The sequence below is a fragment of the Dreissena polymorpha genome, chromosome 3 (genome assembly GCF_020536995.1).
Source record: "Dreissena polymorpha isolate Duluth1 chromosome 3, UMN_Dpol_1.0, whole genome shotgun sequence".
Taxonomy (NCBI): Eukaryota; Metazoa; Mollusca; class Bivalvia; order Myida; family Dreissenidae; genus Dreissena; species Dreissena polymorpha.
In genome coordinates this window covers 53,695,519-53,722,810 of record NC_068357.1, presented here as the reverse complement: position 1 = coordinate 53,722,810, position 27,292 = coordinate 53,695,519, and the positions used below count along the sequence as shown (strand labels likewise).

General features: G+C 35.2%; 1 protein-coding gene across 2 annotated transcripts in view; it reads right to left on the bottom strand.

The window, feature by feature from the left end:
- LOC127874185 (probable 3',5'-cyclic phosphodiesterase pde-5) overlaps positions 1 to 27,292 on the bottom strand; it is a 163,785-nt gene that overhangs the window by 118,902 nt on the left and 17,591 nt on the right. For both annotated transcript variants that reach the window (XM_052418376.1, XM_052418377.1), the window contains exon 2: positions 384 to 1,392. In XM_052418376.1, coding sequence (XP_052274336.1) covers positions 384 to 501 — 118 coding nt within the window. In that variant the 5' untranslated portion in view covers positions 502 to 1,392. The remainder of the gene's footprint in view (positions 1 to 383; positions 1,393 to 27,292) is intronic.

Below are 27,292 nucleotides of genomic sequence, written 5' to 3'. Positions count from 1 at the left end.
AAAAATATCCTTACCTACCAACCATAATTTAAGTAATGTTACCGGAAATAAACTATAACGGTCTGAAGCGTAGGTCATTTCCATTACGCTAGACAAACAGCCCCCAAGCCCTAAAAATATTCATATGCGTAAAGTGCTATCCCGAATAAACAAGTGAAGACTGTACAGACATATCGGGGGACGACACTTTCCGCCTAAACTGGATTTTCGTTTAAAAAAGACTTCCTTTTAACGAAAAGAATCCATTGGAGCGTAAAGTATCGTCCGTGATAAGTCAGTGCGGACGACACAGGCTAATCTGAGATGACACTTAAGGCACATGCTTTAAGACCGGTTTTCCCTCAGCGTGGCTCATTTATTACAGCCTTATCACAAGCACTTACCGGCAGGTGTGAAGACCGGAGGCGCGTTACCGTGGGGTTTCGGAGAGGCGCCTTGTTTCACGCTTCCCGGAAGTGGGGGAAGTCGCCGATGTTTCATCTGCCGGGTCGGGCTTGACATGAGACCCGGAAACTACCAGTCCGTTGCAAGTTTTTTAAAGGCAAATCAGTTCCAAACTGTTTGCAGCTCACGCACGATCAAACGACATTTTTTGCAACTGTCATCTGTTACAAATTTTCACAACTGAACATACTTATCCATTTATTTGAGTTTATCACCGTTACTGAATAATTATTCTGAGTATGTATAGTTTATAATCAAAATACCGATATGGAGCAAACGGATGTAAATGAAACTTATTCTTGGAATGAAAACACCTTAAAAACACAAAAGCATTGATAAACATTTCACTTTGTTATGTATATCGTACTTATTTTAAATCTCCCAACAAAATATATCTATTTTAAAGGTCGAAGCATTAACAATTTAACAATAATGTTCAGCATCTATCCATTTGGCATTAACAAAACCTTCCAAAAGTCGATATTTATCAATATCAATACCAATAGTTCTGCTCACTGCTAGGTCATAACAGCAGTTGACACGTCTTTATAATCTATGAGCATGTTACCATGACAACCAATCAGGTAGCACTGAACATATCCGCTTGATATCACAGCCATACGGAGCACAACATTCTGCCTATACGTAACTCCAGCGCTCCTGGTTTTGCATCGATATTTAGACGTTACATCACTCGACACTCATTCCACAGTGAATGCTACGTCACGTCGGTATTGGATTTATTACTTCAGCAAGACAAATATTATTCATATGCGTGAGTATCCCTTTAAAAACAGTCACACAAACACCATTTCATGATTCTATCGAGGCACCTAGGAACATCACGATGACAAGATAAACGTTTCTTGCTCATAAAATATCGTTGAAATCAGCATTAACGTTAGCCTTTAATTCCTGCTCTGTTATCGTCGTTCGGCCCTGTCACACCTGGGAAGATAAATAATGTGATTAAAGCATTAACATCCGTTTTTGATTCGGCCGGTTGTAGAACTAGCGGACTTAAACATCCTTTAATACATGTACAGCAAAATGTATACCCACAAACTAGGCTAATTCTAAATGTATGCGCTGTACACAGTAAATGGTAAAAAATTATGGTTTAACATAAATATAAGTACTGTATACAAGAATAAGACTGTCATCGGCTTTTAAAACACTAGTAAGGTACGGGCCACTAAGCAGGTGCGGTATTCACTGTTTGCCTTAATCCAGATTAGTTATTTACATATAACATGTATCCAGTTGCATATTTATCAATGGTCGTTGACTTGTAAATAATGGCAAGAGATTGCGGTTAATAAATTTTCCTTAATACGTCGAAAGTGAAACTGATGTATTATAGTGAATGGTTTAATGCTTTAATCACATGGACATTCTGACATTTTCTGCACGTGTGATCAAGACACAGAAAACCTTTTTTTATTCACATTACAAGTGAGTAAAACCGACTTAAAATGTAATAAAATGAAGTAAATTCTTGGAATTCATTGGAATCGCATAGTAGATATAGAACAGATATGAACATTCTGGATGATACATATAACATTAAAAGTGACCTCGACCATCGGCCAACTGTGATGACTATGCATTCTACACATCGTGACAATGACCTTAACATTTGAACCAAGTTTCATGGCATCTATACATGGTTTAAGAATGTGTCTCAGCTTTTAGGCACTGCGGTTGGTTGCTTCTGTGTACACAGAGGGCAATGTAGTACCGCCCCTTGTTATGAACACACCTACGGTCTTCAAAATCAATTTGCGTTTGCGTTTTGGTCAATTCCACAGTGCGTTAGATTATTACAGTTTTATTTAGTTTAACGAAACGCATCATCATTGTTGGTTCTGTAAATCAACTTAATTAAAATCATCAGCATTTTATAAACATGTTCAAAAGTGAAACGTTTTAAAGTTCGAACATATGTATAATTATATCATTCGTTACAATATATAGGCAGACGTTTTCTGATATCCGTTAAAAGAATAACATGAATGTTTCCTCGTTGAACACGGAATGTTTCCTCGTTGAACACGGAATGTTTCCTCGTTGAACATGTGTCAAAGGAAAATCTGGATTGTTCAACTCCTAGTAGGCTATTAAGACCACAGAAGGTTTACATGGTCATACTTCACTTGACTATTTGTTAAGAATGGACTAATCCATCATGTAGTAACGGGTCACTCTGACTCAAGTATAATAATTCCGCTAGAAAACGTTTTGAAGTTGTATAAACACTTCTTAATAACACACTTTCATAGGTATGTGATGAATAAATACAAACATAATTAAATGGACAAATGCAAACAGTAATACTTAAATATACCAAAGTACGACGTTTTCTTTATCGGAGAGTACCATATGCTCATTCAGGTTTATATGCATCCACACATGTAGGGTAATCTACATGTAAGTATAGTATCCGTTTAACATAGCCTTTACGAAGACACACTAAACAATACATGTATGTGTATATAAAACATTAAAACACGCACTTAAACTACAATTTTACATGAGGACTTGTCGCATTGCGTACAAACACTCAACCCTTTGCATGCTGGGAAATTTGTCGTCTGCTAAAATGTCGTCTGCTGAATTTCTTAAATTAGCCATTTCTTCGATTTTTTTCAAAGAATACTATCAGAATAGCAAATAGTTTGGATCCTGATGAGACGCCACGTTTTGTGGCGTCTCATCTGGATCCAAACTGTTTGCAAAGGCCTTCAAAATTCGGTTCCAGCGCTTAAAGGGTTAACATGTCCGTCCTTACTATAACCACCTCTTTAATAAAGGATGTTCTGTTGGTGTTTGCTTATGGCCCTATACCACTACGAAAACAAGCCCTAGATTCGCTACGATTTCTCAAATTTATTGAATCGGGAAGACTCGTGACAGTCTGCGATTCAGTTACAACAGTGGTACGATTGAGTTACGACGAATCGTGGGGTTCGGTTGAAGTCTTGCGAATAGGGTCGCGACTTCACTACGATGTGTAAGAATCTACTGCGACTATACAACGAACGATGCAGATCGGTCACGACTGAGCTAGGACCTCACCGAACGCACCCATGAACTCGGCGCCAATATCTACTGATATTGATTCTAACACGGCACGCTACTTGTTTTCTATAGACAAAGAAGAAAATAAAGTGTGGGTTTAAATTATGGGCGGAGCTTAATGTTTTGAAAATAGTTCCGAATAAATAAAGAAAATATTGCAGTAAAATACACGTGCTTAAATCCCGCTCTTAAAGAAATGAAAAAAATGTAGCACGTATATAAATGTACTGAAACAACAAATTGTATATTTGGTGATAAGTGGCATGACCACGCCTGCTAAGAATTTGTTTGTTAAGAAACGTAATTAAGAAAATATTTAAAGCATGTCAGCTTTTCAGAAGAATTAACACATGTGACGTCATTAAGTTTCTATGAGTGTTGTTCTCAATGAAAGTGACGTAATTTGCAAAATATTTATGAATGAAAACGACGTCAAATGATTGTACAATTCAATGACGTCACTAAATAGTGAACTTTGTACTAAGAAGGGCGGAGTATTGAAAAATATAGTTCACGTCCAAAAGCTTGAAGCAAATCGATCAGAATCGTGTAAGAATAGAAATAATATTTGTCTATGATGGCTTGTTGTCGAATAACCCACAGTATGGAGAATAGATTCGTGTTATCAAAGCACTCGTGCTCCGCATTCGTGATTTAATTCCTACGCATCTATACTCCTTACTGTGGGTTATTCTACAACAAAACATGATGGAAAAATATTATTTCTTTATGATTCTTTACAAAATCGTAACTGTTTCGTAACTAAATCGCGAGAATCTTTGCTTGCTCGCAACTCAATCGGGGTGAACTCTTGAGAGTCTTGACAAAGTCGTAAATGATTCGTAGACAGATCATGTGATCACCGATTTCCCGATTGAGTCACGAATTACCTAAGATTCCATTACGACGCCCAAGAACGCACTACGACACTGTTACGAGTCAACTGCGATTAAATCCAGTCTTGGAGGTCTTGGTCAAATTTTAAACACGTTTAAAAACTGGCCGCAATTTTAAGGGAGCTCTGGCTCGCCCGCGACTAGCTACGAATGAGTTAGGACCTTCGCCGATTGAGTTACGAATGTCCCCGACCTCAAAATATTGGAAATCGGGACAAATCGTGGGGAATCGGGTCGTAGTGGAATACCCCTATTAGCATAAACGTGCACACATTTAATTGAGAAGGTTTAATTACTATATTATGCGATTTATGAAGATTAAGGTAATCTACTACTACTACTGCTACTGCTAGTGCTACTGCTACTGCTACTGCTACTGCTAGTGCTACTGCTACTGCTACTGCTACTACTACTACTACTACTACTACTACTACTACTACTACTACTACTACTACTACTACTTCTACTACTACTACTACAACTACTACTACTACTACTACTACTACTACTACTACTACTACTACTACTACTACTACTTATACTTATAATACTACTACTACCACCACCACCACCACCACCACTACTACTACTACCACTACTTCTAAAAAACAATTTGCCGAAATCACAACTAATAATTTGGATAAGTTGTTAATAAATCACGATTTTAAAATGATGCGGTCAATAATGCATAATACGAATCAACACCGCCTATGATTAAATAATATCATTTTTTGTCATTTAAAAAAACCATCTCAACGGGAAACAAACTATTTATAGACGAGAGCAATCAACGTCCTTTTAATTACAAGACGTACTTTTGAGAAGCAGTTCATGTTCGTTTCCACCATGAACGTCCGTGCTAATTTGCTGCAAAATAGTGCTCCTTTATTAAGAGAGATGTTCTGAGCTTGAATATGGGCCGTGCTCTGTGAAAAAGGGGTTAAAGGCTAATCAGGGAAGACACTTTCCGCTTTTATGATATTTTTTGTTTAATGAAATTCTCTTCTTAGCAAAAATCACGTTGCGGCGAAAAGTGACGTCACTGATTAGCCTTTTGCGGTCTGCACAGGCTAATCTGGGACGACACTCTACGCACATGCATTAAAACCCCTTTTCACAGAGAACGGTCTATATTGTTTGTTTAAATAGCCAATTACGTTGTTCTCAACCTTTTTATGTCGTTTTTCGATGTTTGGTAAGACGAGCGTGCATAAACCGGCGAAGACGGATGATCTAATTTATTGCAGTACTTGAGAGCATGCGCTTCATGAATATTTCATCTTGAACGAAAGTTATTAAATATCAAACAGCTCTTTACAAGTCATGTTTCGTTCTCGTTCAATATTGATATTGCATACATAATGTACGGCGATAGTTTCAATGACGCTGGTGTTACATACGAAGCTCGTTTATTCATCTCACTTTATAATTACAAACACACATCCCACCTCTCTATTCATCAATGAGTAGAGCTAAGACTTATTAAGATATTTGATCGCTCTCAAAGGGATTAAAAAGTGAATGTAAAAAGGTAATTCAATATGTTTCAATATAGAATGGACAAAATAAACCGTTAAAGCCTTCTATTCTTGGACGAAACTAAAATTTGTCCTTTAGATGTTGCATGGCAATTATGTGCGTGAAACAAGCGCATCTGACCTTGACCTATGATGCGTTGACATAAACAATCGATATACTTTTCCTTTTATTCCGGGAATACCTTACACAACGTTTGATGGCAGTTTGTCTAAGCCTTCTCTATATATCATGCGAAACCAACATGTTTTATGGAAAAACCGTTTATATGTATGTACAAGCCTTTATTATCTTGGTCAATGACCCGTTAATGCCAAAGTTTGCAGTTGTTTCATTCCCTTTAAACAAATGTACCGATGTAAATGACCGAAGGTCAAATTGTTCTTTTGATATTGAATGGAAACAAATTTCATGTGAATGAAAATTGTACTAATTTACCATTGACATGTTGACACTAAAATCAACGGACGTCTTCTATCACTCCCAAGAAACCAGTATTCCAATTAAAATAATCTTTATTCATTCCATTTTCTATGTATTGTGCGGAAACATATGGACCGTGCTTTGTTAAAATGGGGTTTTACGGCATGTGCGTAAAGTGTCGTCTAATATAAGCCTGTGCAGTCTGCACAGGCTAATCTGGGACGACACTTTACGCACTTGCACCATGCATGAAACCCCCTCTTCACAGATGACGGCTCATATAGTGTTATAAATACAAGTTTAACAAACCCATCATCCGACCGACGAACATGTTCATAAAACCTTAAGCTTTAAAAAGGACATATTGATATTAATAACACGCCTCAATGCCTCGCTGTTGTGTAGAGAGTATGGTGTCCGCATAGCAACCGGGAGGTAACAGGTTCGGTCCCCATTGTGGGGGCGTTCGTTCGATCTTCCCCCAAAACACCTAGTTCTGGTTCTTAGTCCCAGGAAACGGACTCGAGAGCGTTTCAATAAACCTTTGGCTGTTGATGCAATCTAGCTTAAATATTTTTTTTACTGAACTAAACTAAGACCTCACTAGCTGTTAAGTTATTATTCATTAAGCTCATAATCAATATAAATCGAGACGTTGGAATTGTCGAGCAATGTTTTCACGCTAACAACTTCATTAACCTTAGTATGCGAGTGTAAAGAGAACATTTAACATTTACTATACACTATGGAACGTCTCGCATGTCACCTGTTGACCTTTGATGTATCGGATGTTTCATTGAAATGATGTGGGTTTACATCACATGATATGTGTTTTTAATATGTGTTTGTTTGTGATGGAATGCTGTGTGTTTTTGATGGTGAGCTGTGTGTTTGTAATGGAATGTTGTGTGTTTGTAATGGTATGCTGTATGTTTGTGATAGTAAGCTGTGTGTTTGTGATGGTATGCTGTGGGTTTCATTGAAATTATATGGGTTTAAATAATATGCTATGTGCTTATAATAGTATGCTATGTGCTTGCCATAGTATGGTGTGTGTATGTGATGGTATGCTGTGTGTTTGCGATGGTAGTCTGTATGTTGTCATGACATGCTGTGTTTTTTCATGGTATGCTGTGTGTTTGTCATGGTATGCTGTGTGTTTGTTGTACATGATGTCCTTTTTATTCGCTCTGATGTAAGTTGGCGTTATTTTCATTCAAAACACTCGGTTCTTGTCAAAGAGCTAATGGTTACGTCAGACGTAAATCAGTACGTCCGTATTTCCAACTGCCAGTGCGTCTGTGTCTTTGTCTGTGTTTCTATCTATGCACAGCACAGAATTCCATGACAAACACATAGCATACCAGGACAAATACACATAATACCTTTACAAACACACAACATACCATCACGAACACACAATATACCATCACAAACACACGGCATACTATTGCAAGCACACATCATTCTATTATAAGATCTCATCATTTGATTTAAAACCACATCATTTCAATTAAACACACCGAATACCACGACAAACACACAGCATACCATGACAAACACACAGCCGATTATGGCAAACACACAGTATATCATCACAAACACACAGCATATCATCACAAACCTTAAGCATACTATTAAAAGAACAGATCATATGATTTAAACCCACATCATTTCAATAAAACATCCTATATATCAAAAGTACAAGGGTTTGAAAGAGAAGCTAGCCAGGAGGATATTTAAATCAAAGCGCTGAAGACAATGAAGTTGTTCGCTATTGCATATTCTTAGACGCAACTCATTTTCAAAATTATGTTATAGCTTTTCATATCGCCAGTTTGAGATAAACACAACCCATTCAAATTTATAAAAAGATTATATCTGAAAACACAAGTCAAGATGTGTGTGCACTGTTTATCCTCATCTTTATTTTATATAGTAAACTTAGACAAAATAACAACAATGTGCCTCTTTTTTCGCATTTGGTTGCTGAACTGGCAGCCATCTTTAGAATTTTGGTTTCCTTGCTAAAGAATAACAAGCCTGGAATCATGTAGATGTTGTGTTATGCGTATCTGATACTTTGTTAATTTTCTTTCAATAATTGAGCAACGATTTTGCCCACATGACATATTTTTAATGCATCATGTGTTGTTGTGAGCCGGAATTGAATAATTTCATAGGCCTAATTGATCAACAGTGGCCAATATGTATTATATGTTTAATTGGATTGAGTTGTTTCAAGTTTTGAAACATCTAGTTGCTCTGCTTTTTAGCCAAACTGTAACCAACTTTTGAAATTTAGTTTCCTGTGCTTAAATCTACTGGCCCTAGGCTAACAGGCAACCACTAAACCTGTTAGTTATTCATGATGTAAGATCTGACAGTGTATTGAACTCATTCAATGTGAAAGTCTGGAGACATTAAAGGGACCTTTTCACGTTTTGGTACATTGACAAAATTTAACGATATAATAATTTGGAGAGTTCTGTTGTTGTCATTATAATTTTTCATCCTACGAGGATTGCTTATATAAAGTATAAACTACACCTTTCATTGTATGAACACGGATGGCCGAGTGGCCTAAACGATAGACTTTTATCCCAGGGGTCAGTGGTTCGAGCCCAGTAAGGGGTAACTTTTTTGTTTCTTTAATTTTATTCTTTTTTTTATGGAGTTTTTAAGATTATGTGTTTACATTTATCAACATTAAGCATTAAATGACAAACTGAGAATAGGTCCCTGTCAGATGTTTTCTAAAAAATGCCACAAGGTAAAAATTTAGAACTCATTGATTGTTTATTTGATTTGAAACTGAGGTTACTTTGAAGCTATTATTACTTTTATCGTTTTTTTTTCCAAATCATTTGTAGGAAAGATAATTTAAGCTTCATTTTGGGAAAACAGAGCTTAATGCATATGCATTTATTGTCATCCCAGTACCAGAAACTCTCTTCAAATGCAAAACACCATTAATTCAAAAAGTGTTGTCCTTGCTTAGCGTGTGCGCATTGCACAGGCTAATCAGTGTGCACAGGCTTATCTGGGACACCACTTATTTGACATGTATTGAGCCCCGTTTTCCCTGAAAGCAGCCATTATGTACATATTTTAATTACATTCTGGCCAATGTCGTCGCACAAGCTGTTAAACACTATTGATTACATACACACACTCACTCTCTGCAGTGTACCTGTGGTGAAGTATAAACAGGCAGATGCGGTGGTTATTGTTCTTAGCGTAGTAAAGAGCAGGCCGACTTTCAACGCCCACTACTAACCATGGTTGTCCGCAAGCGAACAACTAAAAAGTGTGTAGCACGGGACTCATAACCTTTGCGAGGCAGATATTTAATTGTAATAGATGGTTTCCCCGACCTCGTTTTTGCATATTTTTTTTTTACTTAAAATACTTGCAAACAATTGCAAAGCCAAAACCCAAAATCAAAGAATCTGAATGTAGTGTTGGGTAATATTTAATTAAACGTGTTATTTATTTTTTAATAAAATGTGTATATTTAGTACAATTTTAACAAGATATCCAACAGAAAACGTAAATCTGTCAAGTCCTTCATCAGATTTTGCGAATATCAACTGTTCCACTCACAAAAATAAACAACAGGACATACCTTGAATTCCTCAAAACTACAAAGTACTCACATTTCATCTTCTTGAACTAAGACAATTTGAAAATGCAATAACGTCATTATTTTAGCACCCTATCACGTTATAAGTTCCAAACAATGTCATAAAGCAATAAATAGCTTTCGTAACGGCACGCGATGAGAATTGTAGCTTATTTGTTGGGATATAACATGGTCATGTGCACTGGTCTGTGCGTAAAATATCTAATATAAAAATAGATTTACGTGCTTTTCACGATTTCGATTAATAAGGCAAAACGTTTAAGTAGCTGTATTGGTAACATATAATTTGACAATTCTGTTTATACAGATGTGTTATGTACTTAAGGCTGTTGTACAATAAAATAACGCTTTATATATATATATATAATTGTATTTCTATATCTTTTTTTGATTGCTATAATGAATCAATTTAAGTTAATGTATGTATTGTCGGACGTTTAAAAAAAAACAACTTATTATTGTGAATATAATGTTATGAAATGATCTTTCAGATGATCTGACCAAATTGTCAAGGCGAAAATTCAATTGTTATTAAATTATTTATTACACTACGATTGTAAGAAGAAAGAAAACCATCCACGTGACATTGAAATAAAATTGACGATTTTGCGTATTTCAAGTTGTTAAATACTATTTGAACAATTTAGTTAAAACGATTTATGATATATAAATAGATGAAAGTAATTGAATTATACATTCGCGTTCAATTCTTCATTTAAAAGTAGAAAACATTGCATGAAACTTACATAAAATAACAGTTAATATTCCTAATTGTTTTCACAACTTCACAGGACTTCGCAGCGTATCAAAATTATTAGGTCGCAATAGCAGCATATCAAACGCAAATTTCCATGCCCATTTTACCAATGCTTCTGTAGTGTGATATACAGTAGAAATATTAATATTTATTTAAGATATTGCCCGACTAATCCTCCTACAATACTTTGTTTAACATCGCATAAGAATACGTGACGTCAGAGCTAGTGTCATTATGTTAAATAAATATGTAGAAAATAGTGCAAGTGTATGAACAAGTAACTGATTTTATGTTGTTAATCGGTATACAAACACGTATTCGGAGTTCTGATGCGAGAAGATGAAACGTGAAAGGGATTATATTGATCTTGAGTAGTTAACCAACAAGGTCATGAACAACTAAGTGTTGGTTATTTGCCACTGAACAGCTCTTACAGTAATTATTAACTGCTCAATTTCTGTAAAATATTTAATTGAATGAAATCATATCCAAACATGCAGCATTTAGCACCAGGACCTAACGATTCGTAGGTTATCTGCTTGTTTAAAAAATGAATATTGTTTTGTTTATCTACATAAACTTCAGTCGGAGATCTTAGCGAGTTTCATGTCGAGGTTAAAACTAATATGCATAGTTAAGTCTATGTCGTAGAACAATTAGTTTGTGTATATTACGACAGAACAAAGATGCATAATGTATATTTAGGTTATATGTTTTTTGTTGTTTTTCATGAATATGCATAGGATATTTTTGTTTTAGAAGTACGTGCAAAGAAGCGCTGATTATTAAAGTTTTTAACCAGCGACCACTATTGTCAAAATTATCCGTTCAATGTTGTCAATACGAAACTATGCAGCTATTATTATGATATGATTTCACAGGAGAAAGCAAGCGAATACACAAGTTGGTGTATTATGTGATTTCCTAAACGCAAATTGTAAATTATTAATTCTTGATACAGACACAATTAAGGTTTGATCAAGTTAAGATAAAGCAGTTTTGGAACAAAGCAAAATAAATGCATTCTCTCAATTTTTAATAACATAACAGCAATGAGCGTTAATCATACTTTGGAAAGTTTATCAGTAGCTCCTGGTTCTCCTATTTTACAATGACCAAGAACTACACCATCTGATATTTATCGCATTATATCCACTGGAATCTAGCTGGGTATTGAAAAGACGAATCAATAGCCATTTAACATGATACAGAGAGAGTATTTTAAACACACGACTGTCTATTCGTTTGAGTACCAAGAAAGTTTATATATTGTTTTATTGGATAAAAAAGTCCGCTGCTTATTTTTGACATTAATACTTGTCGATTTTTTTTATATCTTGGGATGTGTTCATACGTTTTATGAATATACACAAATGAGGTCCGCAGCAACTTTAAACGCAGCCGTCTCGACAAAGTCATGATATCAATAAGATGTTGAGGCTATATCAGCACATGCAGATACATTTAACAGGTTTCGAGCAGAATGAACATGTTATTGCAAGTGATCAAAGTGTCATGGCATAGTATGATTGCATTAAAATGGTGGATACGCAGGGGCACACGTTAGTTATACCGTATCATCACACCGTTACAATCATTTAAAGAAATGATTTGTTTTATATATATGTCAACTAAAAGAAAGTTGTATACTGTTGTTATTACAATAAGATTAATTAGCGTAACAGTGTTTACCTGGAGCACTTGCACTTTTATAAACAGCCCAGTCAAAATCCAATTTCCTGTGCAGGCATTAAACCGTTCTGTTTGATTTGTGCCAACATCCACAATCACTTATTAAGAAGTTAAATGTTTGTCGATTTGATTTTAATTCGTCTTCAAAAATGATGCAATCGCATAACTGCACTGTCAACATAACTATTTAAAACAATTTGTTGACACGATCGTACATATTATTACTTTAAATAGACAATCACTTTTCAATGTATCTTGTATTCGTCTCTTCTGATAATATTTAGGTTAAGACTAACTTGTATTGAACTTGTACTAACATCATATTTTCGCAATACTTTAGAGAATACGAATATAACTAATCGAATGAAAGTTGCTACATATTCAACCCCTGCTTACTAGTCCAGTTTCACTTTTGTTCAAAATTGATATTGCTTTCATTATGTACATCGATAGTTGTATTGACACTGGCTTTACATACGAAGCTTTTGTGTTGAATAGCCGTCATTGTAAATACATCAATGAATCCTACCTTACCGTTCATGAATCAATAGAGAAGAGATTGATTGAGTTATACGGCTGCTGTACAGGTTATTTTTACGATAAGAGAAGAATACACCATTAAAGTTGCCGTTTTGCAAGTTTTTAAAGGATGAACTTCATGAAAATATCCACACTTATTAACGATTTTTAAAAATCTGAAAATTATAAAGCGTTGCAACGATTGAATAATTTGGAGAGTTCTGTTGTTATCGTTTATATATTGTGACAATACAATAATTGCTTATATAAAGTATAAAATACATCAGGTTTTTAAATTGTCAAAAGATTAATATACTGGATACTTTAGAGCATGGCAATTGTTCAGTATGCCTGTTTTATAATAAATATCATAACTACTTCACTTGACTATTTGTTAAGAATGGACTAATCCATCATGTAGTAACGGGTCACTCTGACTCAAGTATAATAATTCCGCTAGAAAACGTTTTGAAGTTGTATAAACACTTCTTAATAACACACTTTCATAGGTATGTGATGAATAAATACAAACATAATTAAATGGACAAATGCAAACAGTAATACTTAAATATACCAAAGTACGACGTTTTCTTTATCGGAGAGTACCATATGCTCATTCAGGTTTATATGCATCCACACATGTAGGGTAATCTACATGTAAGTATAGTATCCGTTTAACATAGCCTTTACGAAGACACACTAAACAATACATGTATGTGTATATAAAACATTAAAACACGCACTTAAACTACAATTTTACATGAGGACTTGTCGCATTGCGTACAAACACTCAACCCTTTGCATGCTGGGAAATTTGTCGTCTGCTAAAATGTCGTCTGCTGAATTTCTTAAATTAGCCATTTCTTCGATTTTTTTCAAAGAATACTATCAGAATAGCAAATAGTTTGGATCCTGATGAGACGCCACGTTTTGTGGCGTCTCATCTGGATCCAAACTGTTTGAAAAGGCCTTCAAAATTCGGTTCCAGCGCTTAAAGGGTTAACATGTCCGTACTTACTATAACCACCTCTTTAATAAAGGATGTTCTGTTGGTGTTTGCTTATGGCCCTATACCACTACGAAAACAAGCCCTTGATTCGCTACGATTTCTCAAATTTATTGAATCGGGAAGACTCGTGACAGTCTGCGATTCAGTTACAACAGTGGTACGATTGAGTTACGACGAATCGTGGGGTTCGGTTGAAGTCTTGCGAATAGGGTCGCGACTTCACTACGATGTGTAAGAATCTACTGCGACTATACAACGAACGATGCAGATCGGTCACGACTGAGCTAGGACCTCACCGAACGCACCCATGAATTCGGCGCCAATATCTACTGATATTGATTCTAACACGGCACGCGACTTGTTTTCTATAGACAAAGAAGAAAATAAAGTGTGGGCTTAAATTATGGGCGGAGCTTTATGTTTCGAAAATAGTTCCGAATAAATAAAGAAAATATTGCAGTAAAATACACGTGCTTAAATCCCGCTCTTAAAGAAATGAAAAAAATGTAGCACGTATATAAATGTACTGAAACAACAAATTGTATATTTGGTGATAAGTGGCATGACCACGCCTGCTAAGAATTTGTTTTTTAAGAAACGTAATTAAGAAAATATTTAAAGCATGTCAGCTTTTCAGAAGAATTAACACATGTGACGTCATTAAGTTTCTATGAGTGTTGTTCTCAATGAAAGTGACGTAATTTGCAAAATATTTATGAATGAAAACGACGTCAAATGATTGTACAATTCAATGACGTCACTAAATAGTGAACTTTGTACAAAGAAGGGCGGAGTATTGAAAAATATAGTTCACGTCCAAAAGCTTGAAGCAAATCGATCAGAATCGTGTAAGAATAGAAATAATATTTGTCTATGATGGCTTGTTGTCGAATAACCCACAGTATGGAGAATAGATTCGTGTTATCAAAGCACTCGTGCTCCGCATTCGTGATTTAATTCCTACGCATCTATACTCCTTACTGTGGGTTATTCTACAACAAAACATGATGGAAAAATATTATTTCTTTATCATTCTTTACAAAATCGTAACTGTTTCGTAACTAAATCGCGAGAATCTTAGCTTGCTCGCAACTCAATCGGGGTGAACTCTTAAGAGTCTTGACAAAGTCGTAAATGATTCGTAGACAGATCATGTGATCACCGATTTCCCGATTGAGTCACGAATTACCTAAGATTCCATTACGACGCCCAAGAACGCAATACGACACTGTTACGAGTCAACTGCGATTAAATCCAGTCTTGGAGGTCTTGGCCAAATTTTAAACACGTTTAAAAACTGGCCGCAATTTTAAGGGAGCTCTGGCTCGCCCGCGACTAGCTACGAATGAGTTAGGACCTTAGCCGATTGAGTTACGAATGTCCCCGACCTCAAAATATTGGAAATCGGGACAAATCGTGGGGAATCGGGTCGTAGTGGAATACCCCTATTAGCAGAAACGTGCACACATTTAATTGAGAAGGTTTAATTACTATATTATGCGATTTATGCGGATTAAGGTAATCTACTACTACTACTGCTACTGCTAGTGCTACTGCTACTGCTAGTGCTACTGCTACTGCTACTGCTACTACTACTACTACTACTACTACTACTACTACTACTACTACTACTACTACTACTACTACTACTACTACTACTACTACTACTACTACTTCTACTACTACTACTACAACAACTACTACTACTACTACTATTACTACTACTACTACTACTTATACTTATAATACTACTACTACCACCACCACCACCACCACTACTACTACTACCACTACTTCTAAAAAAACAATTTGCCGAAATCACAACTAATAATTTGGATAAGTTGTTAATAAATCACGATTTTAAAATGATGCGGTCAATAATGCATAATACGAATCAACACCGCCTATGATTAAATAATATCATGTTTTGTCATTTAAAAAACCATCTCAACGGGAAACAAACTATTTATAGACGAGAGCAATCAACGGCCTTTTAATTACAAGACGTACTTTTGAGAAGCAGTTCATGTTCGTTTCCACCATGAACGTCCGTGCTAATTAGCTGCAAAATAGTGCTCCTTTATTAAGAGAGATGTTCTGAGCTTGAATATGGGCCGTGCTCTGTGAAAAAGGGGGTTAAAGGCTAATCAGGGAAGACACTTTCCGCTTTTATGATATTTTTTGTTTAAAGAAATTCTCTTCTTAGCAAAAATCATGTTGCGGCGAAAAGTGACGTCACTGATTAGCCTTTTGCGGTCTGCACAGGCTAATCTGGGACGACACTCTACGCACATGCATTAAAACCCCTTTTCACAGAGAACGGTCTATATTGTTTGTTTAAATAGCCAATTACGTTGTTCTCAACCTTTTTATGTCGTTTTTCGATGTTTGGTAAGACGAGCGTGCATTAAACCGGCGAAGACGGATGATCTAATTTATTGCAGTACTTGAGAGCATGCGCTTCATGAATATTTCATCTTGAACGAAAGTTATTAAATATCAAACAGCTCTTTACAAGTCATGTTTCGTTCTCGTTCAATATTGATATTGCATACATAATGTACGGCGATAGTTTCAATGACGCTGGTGTTACATACGTAGCTCGTTTATTCATCTCACTTTATAATTACAAACACACATCCCACCTCTCTATTCATCAATAGGTAGAGCTAAGACTTATTAAGATATTTGAGCGCTCTCAAAGGGATTAAAAAGTGAATGTAAAAAGGTAATTCAATATGTTTCAATATAGAATGGACAAAATAAACCGTTAAAGCCTTCTATTCTTGGACGAAACTAAAATTTGTCCTTTAGATGTTGCATGGCAATTATGTGCGTGAAACAAGCGCATCTGACCTTGACCTATGATGCGTTGACATAAACAATCGATATACTTTTCCTTTTATTCCGGGAATACCTTACACAACGTTTGATGGCAGTTTGTCTAAGCCTTCTCTATATATCATGCGAAACCAACATGTTTTATGGAAAAACCGTTTATATGTATGTACAAGCCTTTATTATCTTGGTCAATGACCCGTTAATGCCGAAGTTTGCAGTTGTTTCATTCCCTTTAAACAAATGTACCGATGTAAATGACCGAAGGTCAAATTGTTCTTTTGATATTGAATGGAAACTAATTTCATGTGAATGAAAATTGTACTAATTTACCATTGACATGTTGACACTAAAATCAACGGACGTCTTCTATCACTCCCAAAAAACCAGTATTCCAATTAAAATAATTTTTATTCATTCCATTTTCTATGTATTGTGCGGAAACATATGGACCATGCTTTGTTAAAATGGGGTTTTACGGCATGTGCGTAAAGTGTCGTCTAATATTAGCCTGTGCAGTCTGCACAGGCTAATCTGGGACGACACTTTACGCACTTGCACCATGCATGAAACCCCCTCTTCACAGATGACGGCTCATATAGTGTTATAAATATAAGTTTAACAAACCCATCATCCGACCGACGAACACATAAAACCTTAAGCTTTAAAAAGGACATATTGATATTAATAACACGCCTCAATGCCTCGCTGTGGTGTAGAGGGTATGGTGTCCGCACAGGTTCGGTCCCCATTGTGGGGGCGTTCGTTCGATCTTCCCCCAAAACACCTAGTACTGGTTCTTAGTCCCAGGAAACGGACTCGAGAGCGTTTCAATAAACCTTTGGCTGTTGATGCAATCGAGCTTAAATATTTTTTTTACTGAACTAAACTAAGACCTCACTAGCTGTTAAGTTATTATTCATTAAGCTCATAATCAATATAAATCGAGACGTTGGAATTGTCGAGCAATGTTTTCACGCTAACAACTTCATTAACCTTAGTATGCGAGTGTAAAGAGAACATTTAACATTTACTATACACTATGGAACGTCTCGCATGTCACCTGTTGACTTTTGATGTATCGGATGTTTCATTGAAATGATGTGGGTTTACATCACATGATATGTGTTTTTAATATGTGTTTGTTTGTGATGGAATGCTGTGTGTTTTTGATGGTAAGCTGTGTGTTTGTAATGGAATGTTGTGTGTTTGTAATGGTATGCTGTATGTTTGTGATAGTAAGCTGTGTGTTTGTGATGGTATGCTGTGGGTTTCATTGAAATTATATGGGTTTAAATAATATGCTATGTGCTTATAATAGTATGCTATGTGCTTGCCATAGTATGGTGTGTGTATGTGATGGTATGCTGTGTGTTTGCGATGGTAGTCTGTATGTTGTCATGACACGCTGTGTTTTTTCATGGTATGCTGTGTGTTTGTTATGGTATGCTGTGTGTTTGTTGTACATGATGTCCTTTTTATTCGCTCTGATGTAAGTTGGCGTTATTTTCATTCAAAACACTCGGTTCTTGTCAAAGAGCTAATGGTTACGTCAGACGTAAATCCGTACGTCCGTATTTCCAACTGCCAGTGCGTCTGTGTCTTTGTCTGTGTTTCTATCTATGCACAGCACAGAATTCCATGACAAACACATAGCATACCAGGACAAATACACATAATACCTTTACAAACACACAAAATACCATCACGAACACACAATATACCATCACAAACACACGGCATACTATTGCAAGCACACATCATTCTATTATAAGATCTCATCATATGATTTAAAACCACATCATTTCAATTAAACACACCGAATACCACGACAAACACACAACATACCATGACAAACACACAGCCGATTATGGCAAACACACAGTATATCATCACAAACACACAGTATATCATCACAAACACACAGCATATCATCACAAACCTTAAGCATACTATTAAAAGAACAGATCATATGATTTAAACCCACATCATTTCAATAAAACATCCGATATATCAAAAGTACAAGGGTTTGAAAGAGAAGCTAGCCAGTAGGATATTTAAATAAAAGCGCTGAAGACAGTGAAGTTGTCCGCTATTGCATATTCTTAGACGCAACTCATTTTCAAAATTATGTTATAGCTTTTCATATCGCCAGTTTGAAATAAACACAACCCATTCAAATTTATAAAAAGATTATATCTGAAAACACAAGTCAAGATGTGTGTGCACTGTTTATCCTCATCTTTATTTTATATAGTAAACTTAGACAAAATAACAACAATGTGCCTCTTTTTTCGCATTTGGTTGCTGCACTGGCAGCCATCTTTAGAATTTTGGTTTCCTTGCTAAAGAATAACAAGCCTGGAATCATGTAGATGTTGTGTTATGCGTATCTGATACTTTGTTAATTTTCTTTCAATAATTGAGCAACGATTTTGCCCACATGACATATTTTTAATGCATCATGTGTTGTTGTGAGCCGGAATTGAATAATTTCATAGGCCTAATTGATCAACAGTGGCCAATATGTATTATATGTTTAATTGGATTGAGTTGTTTCAAGCTTTGAAACATCTAGTTGCTCTGCTTTTTAGCCAAACTGTAACCAACTTTTGAAATTTAGTTTCCTGTGCTTAAATCTTCTGGCCCTAGGCTAACAGGCAACCACTAAACCTGTTAGTTATTCATGATGTAAGATCTGACAGTGTATTGAACTCATTCAATGTGAAAGTCTGGAGACATTAAAGGGACCTTTTCACGTTTTGGTATATTGACAAAATTTAACGATATAATAATTTGGAGAGTTCTGTTGTTGTCATTATAATTTTTCATCCTACGAGGATTGCTTATATAAAGTATAAACTACACCTTTCATTGTATGAACACGGATGGCCGAGTGGCCTAAACGATAGACTTTTATCCCAGGGGTCAGTGGTTCGAGCCCAGTAAGGGGTAACTTTTTTGTTTCTTTAATTTTATTCTTTTTTTATGGAGTTTTTAAGATTATGTGTTTACATTTATCAACATTAAGCATTAAATGACAAACTGAGAATAGGTCCCTGTCAGATGTTTTCTAAAAAATGCCACAAGGTAAAAATTTAGAACTCATTGATTGTTTATTTGATTTGAAACTGAGGTTACTTTGAAGCTATTATTACTTTTATCGTTTTTTTTCCAAATCATTTGTAGGAAAGATAATTTAAGCTTCATTTTGGGAAAACAGAGCTTAATGCATATGCATTTATTGTCATCCCAGTACCAGAAACTCTCTTCAAATGCAAAACACCATTAATTCAAAAAGTGTTGTCCTTGCTTAGCGTGTGCGCATTGCACAGGCTAATCAGTGTGCACAGGCTTATCTGGGACACCACTTATTTGACATGTATTAAGCCCCGTTTTCCCTGAAAGCAGCCATTATGTACATATTTTAATTACATACTGGCCAATGTCGTCGCACAAGCTGTTAAACACTATTGATTACATACACACACTCACTCTCTGCAGTGTACCTGTGGTGAAGTATAAACAGGCAGATGCGGTGGTTATTGTTCTTAGCGTAGTAAAGAGCAGGCCGACTTTCAACGCCCACTACTAACCATGGTTGTCCGCAAGCGAACAACTAAAAAGTGTGTAGCACGGGACTCATAACCTTTGCGAGGCAGATATTTAATTGTAATAGATGGTTTCCCCGACCTCGTTTTTGCATATTTTTTTTTTACTTAAAATACTTGCAAACAATTGCAAAGCCAAAACCCAAAATCAAAGAATCTGAATGTAGTGTTGGGTAATATTTAATTAAACGTGTTATTTATTTTTTAATAAAATGTGTATATTTAGTACAATTTTAACAAGATATCCAACAGAAAACGTAAATCTGTCAAGTCCTTCATCAGATTTTGCGAATATCAACTGTTCCACTCACAAAAATAAACAACAGGACATACCTTGAATTCCTCAAAACAACAAAGTACTCACATTTCGTCTTCTTGAACTAAGACAATTTGAAAATGCAATAACGTCATTATTTTAGCACCCTATCACGTTATAAGTTCCAAACAATGTCATAAAGCAATAAATAGCTTTCGTAACGGCACGCGATGAGAATTGTAGCTTATTTGTTGGGATATAACATGGTCATGTGCACTGGTCTGTGCGTAAAATATCTAATATAAAAATAGATTTACGTGCTTTTCACGATTTCGATTAATAAGGCAAAACGTTTAAGTAGCTGTATTGGTAACATATAATTTGACAATTCTGTTTATACAGATGTGTTATGTACTTAAGGCTGTTGTACAATAAAATAACGCTTTATATATATATAATTGTATTTCTATATCTTTTTTTTGATTGCTATAATGAATCAATTTAAGTTAATGTATGTATTGTCGGACGTTTTAACAAAAACAACTTATTATTGTGAATATAATATTATGAAATGATCTTTCAGATGATCTGACCAAATTGTCAAGGCGAAAATTCAATTGTTATTAAATTATTTATTACACTACGATTGTAAGAAGAAAGAAAACCATCCACGTGACATTGAAATAAAATTGACGATTTTGCGTATTTCAATTTGTTAAATACTATTTGAACAATTTAGTTAAAACGATTTATGATATATAAATAGATGAAAGTAATTGAATTATACATTCGCGTTCAATTCTTCATTTAAAAGTAGAAAACATTGCATGAAACTTACATAAATTAACAGTTAATATTCCTAATTGTTTTCACAACTTCACAGGACTTCGCAGCGTATCAAAATTATTAGGTCGCAATAGCAGCATATCAAACGCAAATTTCCATGACCATTTTACCAATGCTTCTGTAGTGTGATATACAGTAGAAATATTAATATTTATTTAAGATATTGCCCGACTAATCCTCCTACAATACTTTGTTTAACATCGCATAAGAATACGTGACGTCAGAGCTAGTGTCATTATGTTAAATAAATATGTAGAAAATAGTGCAAGTGTATGAACAAGTAACTGATTTTATGTTGTTAATCGGTATACAAACACGTATTCGGAGTTCTGATGCGAGAAGATGAAACGTGAAAGGGATTATATTGATCTTGAGTAGTTAACCAACAAGGTCATGAACAACTAAGTGTTGGTTATTTGCCACTGAACAGCTCTTACAGTAATTATTAACTGCTCAATTTCTGTAAAATATTTAATTGAATGAAATCATATCCAAACATGCAGCATTTAGCACCAGGACCTAACGATTCGTAGGTTATCTGCTTGTTTAAAAAATGAATATTGTTTTGTTTATCTACATAAACTTCAGTCGGAGATCTTAGCGAGTTTCATGTCGAGGTTAAAACTAATATGCATAGTTAAGTCTATGTCGTAGAACAATTAGTTTGTGTATATTACGACAGAACAAAGATGCATAATGTATATTTAGGTTATATGTTTTTTGTTGTTTTTCATGAATATGCATAGGATATTTTTGTTTTAGAAGTACGTGCAAAGAAGCGCTGATTATTAAAGTTTTTAACCAGCGACCACTATTGTCAAAATTATCCGTTCAATGTTGTCAATACGAAACTATGCAGCTATTATTATGATATGATTTCACAGGAGAAAGCAAGCGAATACACAAGTTGGTGTATTATGTGATTTCCTAAACGCAAATTGTAAATTATTAATTCTTGATACAGACACAATTAAGGTTTGATCAAGTTAAGATAAAGCAGTTTTGGAACAAAGCAAAATAAATGCATTCTCTCAATTTTTAATAACATAACAGCAATGAGCGTTAATCATACTTTGGAAAGTTTATCAGTAGCTCCTGGTTCTCCTATTTTACAATGACCAAGAACTACACCATCTGATATTTATCGCATTATATCCACTGGAATCTAGCTGGGTATTGAAAAGACGAATCAATAGCCATTTAACATGATACAGAGAGAGTATTTTAAACACACGACTGTCTATTCGTTTGAGTACCAAGAAAGTTTATATATTGTTTTATTGGATAAAAAAGTCCGCTGCTTATTTTTGACATTAATACTTGTCGATTTTTTTTATATCTTGGGATGTGTTCATACGTTTTATGAATATACACTTATAAAAAATATATTGTATGATAACACTAATAATGCAGCAAAGATATCTGGGTTTACATACATCAGTTAAAGCTTTAATTTATTTATTATTGTGACGTCGCTGTTTAACTTTGCAATCATAATGGAATACGAATACACATGGCCTTTTAGAATACTCTTTCAATGTTAGCCTTTCCACATATTTTATGGACATTGGTCACTGTTTGTAGCAGACTGATTATTTTACCGTTTATTATTCGTTTATTTGTATTGCATTTAACCATATTTGTTTGTGAGTGACACATTTTGGGTGTAATGGATCATCTCTCGTGCACAATTATGTTTGCTTTTTCCCAGTAAACAACTACGTGAGACATATGCCGTATTGTAAATACATTGCGACCAAACCGACCATAGGTTCATATGACATGCAGAGAATGCTTTGAGCAATCAAAAGTCTCTATGAAGATAAGAGAATATCGTGTTATTAAGCTGTTCAAAAGACTGGTTTTATTCGAAACATTTACTTAATTATTGAACGCATTGTTTTGTTTGAAAGCAGATATGCCATTTGACTGATGTAAATAGATTGTTATTAATGAGAATAAACGTCTGCCGACCGAGCACAATAATTAACACCCTGAATAAATCTTTGCACTTATTTGTATCTATAGACAATATTATTATAAACGCTTTTATTTCTCAAAATTAGCTGTTTTCATTTGTACAACGTGACTGTTCAATTTTCTAACGTAATGAACGCCCGTGCGTACACTATGTAATGTATTTGACGTTTGGAGCTAAACAAAATGAGGTCCGCAGCAACTTTAAACGCAGCCGTCTCGACAAAGTCATAATATCAATAAGATGTTGAGGCTATATCAGCACATGCAGATACATTTAACAGGTTTCGAGCAGAATGAACATGTTATTGCAAGTGATCAAAGTGTCATGGCATAGTATGATTGCATTAAAATGGTGGATACGCAGGGGCACACGTTAGTTATACCGTATCATCACACCGTTACAATCATTTAAAGAAATGATTTGTTTTATATATATGTCAACTAAAAGAAAGTTGTATACTGTTGTTATTACAATAAGATTAATTAGCGTAACAGTGTTTACCTGGAGCACTTGCACTTTTATAAACAGCCCAGTCAAAATCCAATTTCCTGTGCAGGCATTAAACCGTTCTGTTTGATTTGTGCCAACATCCACAATCACTTATTAAGAAGTTAAATGTTTGTCGATTTGATTTTAATTCGTCTTCAAAAATGATGCAATCGCATAACTGCACTGTCAACATAACTATTTAAAACAATTTGTTGACACGATCGTACATATTATTACTTTAAATAGACAATCACTTTTCAATGTATCTTGTATTCGTCTCTTCTGATAATATTTAGGTTAAGACTAACTTGTATTGAACTTGTACTAACATCATATTTTCGCAATACTTTAGAGAATACGAATATAACTAATCGAATGAAAGTTGCTACATATTCAACCCCTGCTTACTAGTCCAGTTTCACTTTTGTTCAAAATTGATATTGCTTTCATTATGTACATCGATAGTTGTATTGACACTGGCTTTACATACGAAGCTTTTGTGTTGAATAGCCGTCATTGTAAATACATCAATGAATCCTACCTTACCGTTCATGAATCAATAGAGAAGAGATTGATTGAGTTATACGGCTGCTGTACAGGTTATTTTTACGATAAGAGAAGAATACACCATTAAAGTTGCCGTTTTGCAAGTTTTTAAAGGATGAACTTCATGAAAATATCCACACTTATTAACGATTTTTAAAAATCTGAAAATTATAAAGCGTTGCAACGATTGAATAATTTGGAGAGTTCTGTTGTTATCGTTTATATATTGTGACAATACAATAATTGCTTATATAAAGTATAAAATACATCAGGTTTTTAAATTGTCAAAAGATTAATATACTGGATACTTTAGAGCATGGCAATTGTTCAGTATGCCTGTTTTATAATAAATATCATAACTACAACGAACATTTGCGAATCTAAACACTTATTTTTAATTTGTCAATTTACCAAATAGTTAACTTAAAAGGTCCCATTAACATCGTTCATATGGCATATTTTATGATAGATTAATGAAAATTATATTTTAATGTCCATTAGAACTGAAATATCATTTACAATATACAATCATCTATTGACTGTGGTATGGTGCTTTACGTTAAACATTTACCAAGTCATCGACAGTGTCACATCCATAATAATAATAATCCTCATCATAACCAACATCATCATCATAACCATCATTAGCATGATCATATAAATAAAAAACAACTAGAGCTTTGTCACAGACAAAAACAGCGGAGACCATGCTAAATGTTGAAAACGCACTAAGTTACCCCGTGACCTAGTTATCGACCCGGCATGGCCAATGTTCGAACTTGACCTGCACATCATCTAGATTCTGACTTCTGACCAAGTGTGGTGAAAATCGGATGAAAACTGCTTGAATAAGTGAGCGGACACAATGCTGAATGTGTAAAACGTACTAAGTGACCCCGTGACCTAGTTTTTGATCTGGTGTGGTCCATGTTCGAACTTGGCCTTAAATCATCTACTAGTAGATAAAACTTCTGACCAAGTTTGGTGAAGATCGGATGAAAACTACTTGACTTAGAGAGCGGACATTATGCTGAATGTTAAAACATGCACGAAGTGACCCCGTGACATAGTTTTTGGCCCGGCATGGCCCATGTTCAAACTTGGCGCAGAGATCATGTAGATAAAACTTATGACCAAGTTTGGTGAAGATTTGGATGAAAACAACTTGAATTAGAGAGCGGACAACATGCTGCAGGTTAAAACGCACTAAGTAAGCCCGTGACCTAGTTTTTGCTCCGGCATGACCCATATTCAAACTGGACCTAAACATCATCTAGATACAATTTCTGACCAAGTTTGGTGAAGATCGGATGAAAACTACTTGTATTAGAGAGCGGACACCATGCTCAATGTTTAAAACGCACTTAGTGACCCCGTGGCCTAGTTCTTGACCTGCCGTGACCCACGTTTGAACGTGGCCTTGAAATCATGTAGATACAACTTCTGACCAAGATTGGTAAAACTCGCATTAAAACTACTTGAATTAGAGAGCGGACAGTTAATACGGACCGACGGACCGACAGACCGACAGACAGACCGACAGACAAGCTCACTCCTATATACCCCACTAAACTTTGTTTGAGGGGGTATAACAACATCATCATCAACAACACCAACACCAATTTCATGATCTTTACCATTATCGCTGCTCTTTATCTGGGCCACGATAACAATTAGAAGTGGCAGAGGCCGACGTGTATCCACACGCCGCATAGATTTTATATTTAAAGGCATTTTTGAGTGGGCAAGGCCTATGTTGGTAGGGCCCCGGGGTGGGTTATGTGGACATGAATTGTCGAGATAGACCGTGTTGTCATAAACGATGTTCAGTATTACTTGGAAGTCAATTAGTGAATAAATGAAGAAGTTATGTAAAAACAAGATTTGGGTAGGAAAAAAAATTGGGTCCGAATATTTAGGGTACGAAAAATTATGCCAAAAAAATTGGGGTACGAAAAAAAATTTGGTTAAGAAAAACAAATTGGGTACGGTACAAAATTTGGGTACGAAACAAAATTTGGGAAGGAAAAAAATGGGTACACAATTTTTTAAGGTACGAAACAAAATTTGGGTACGAACAAAAATTTGGATACGAAAAAAATGAGTAGGAACAAACTTGGGCACGAACAAATGATGCAAAAAATAATAATTTGGGTACAAATAAAAATTGGGTACGAAAAAAAATTTGGTTTCAAAGAAAAATTTGGGTACGAAAACAATTTGGGTATGAAAAAAATTAGGGTACGCAAAAATTTGGGTACCAAACAAAATATGTGTACGAACAAAAAATGGGTACGAAAAAAACGTTGGTAGGAAAAAATGTGGGTAGAAAAACAAAATTAATAGGAAAAAATATTATGGTACGAATTTTTTTTTGGTACGAGCACACATTTTGGTACGAACATTTTTGGGTACGAACAAAATTGGAACAACACACATTTGGGTACGAAAAAAAATTGATTTGGGACGAACAAATTAAGGTACGAACAAAATGGGTACGAAACAAGGGTACGAAACAAAATTGGGATAGGAAAAAATTTGGGTACGAAACAAAAATTTGGGTTCGAAAAAAATTTGGGTACGAGGAAAATAATTAGGAACGAAACAATTTGGGAACGAAATTTTTTTGGGGTACAAGGAAGAAGTACCCGTTGACCTCTCGATAAATTTGAAAGAGGAGGGGAACCAAGCTGCCTTTCTGTTATCAATGGCCCTTGGTAGG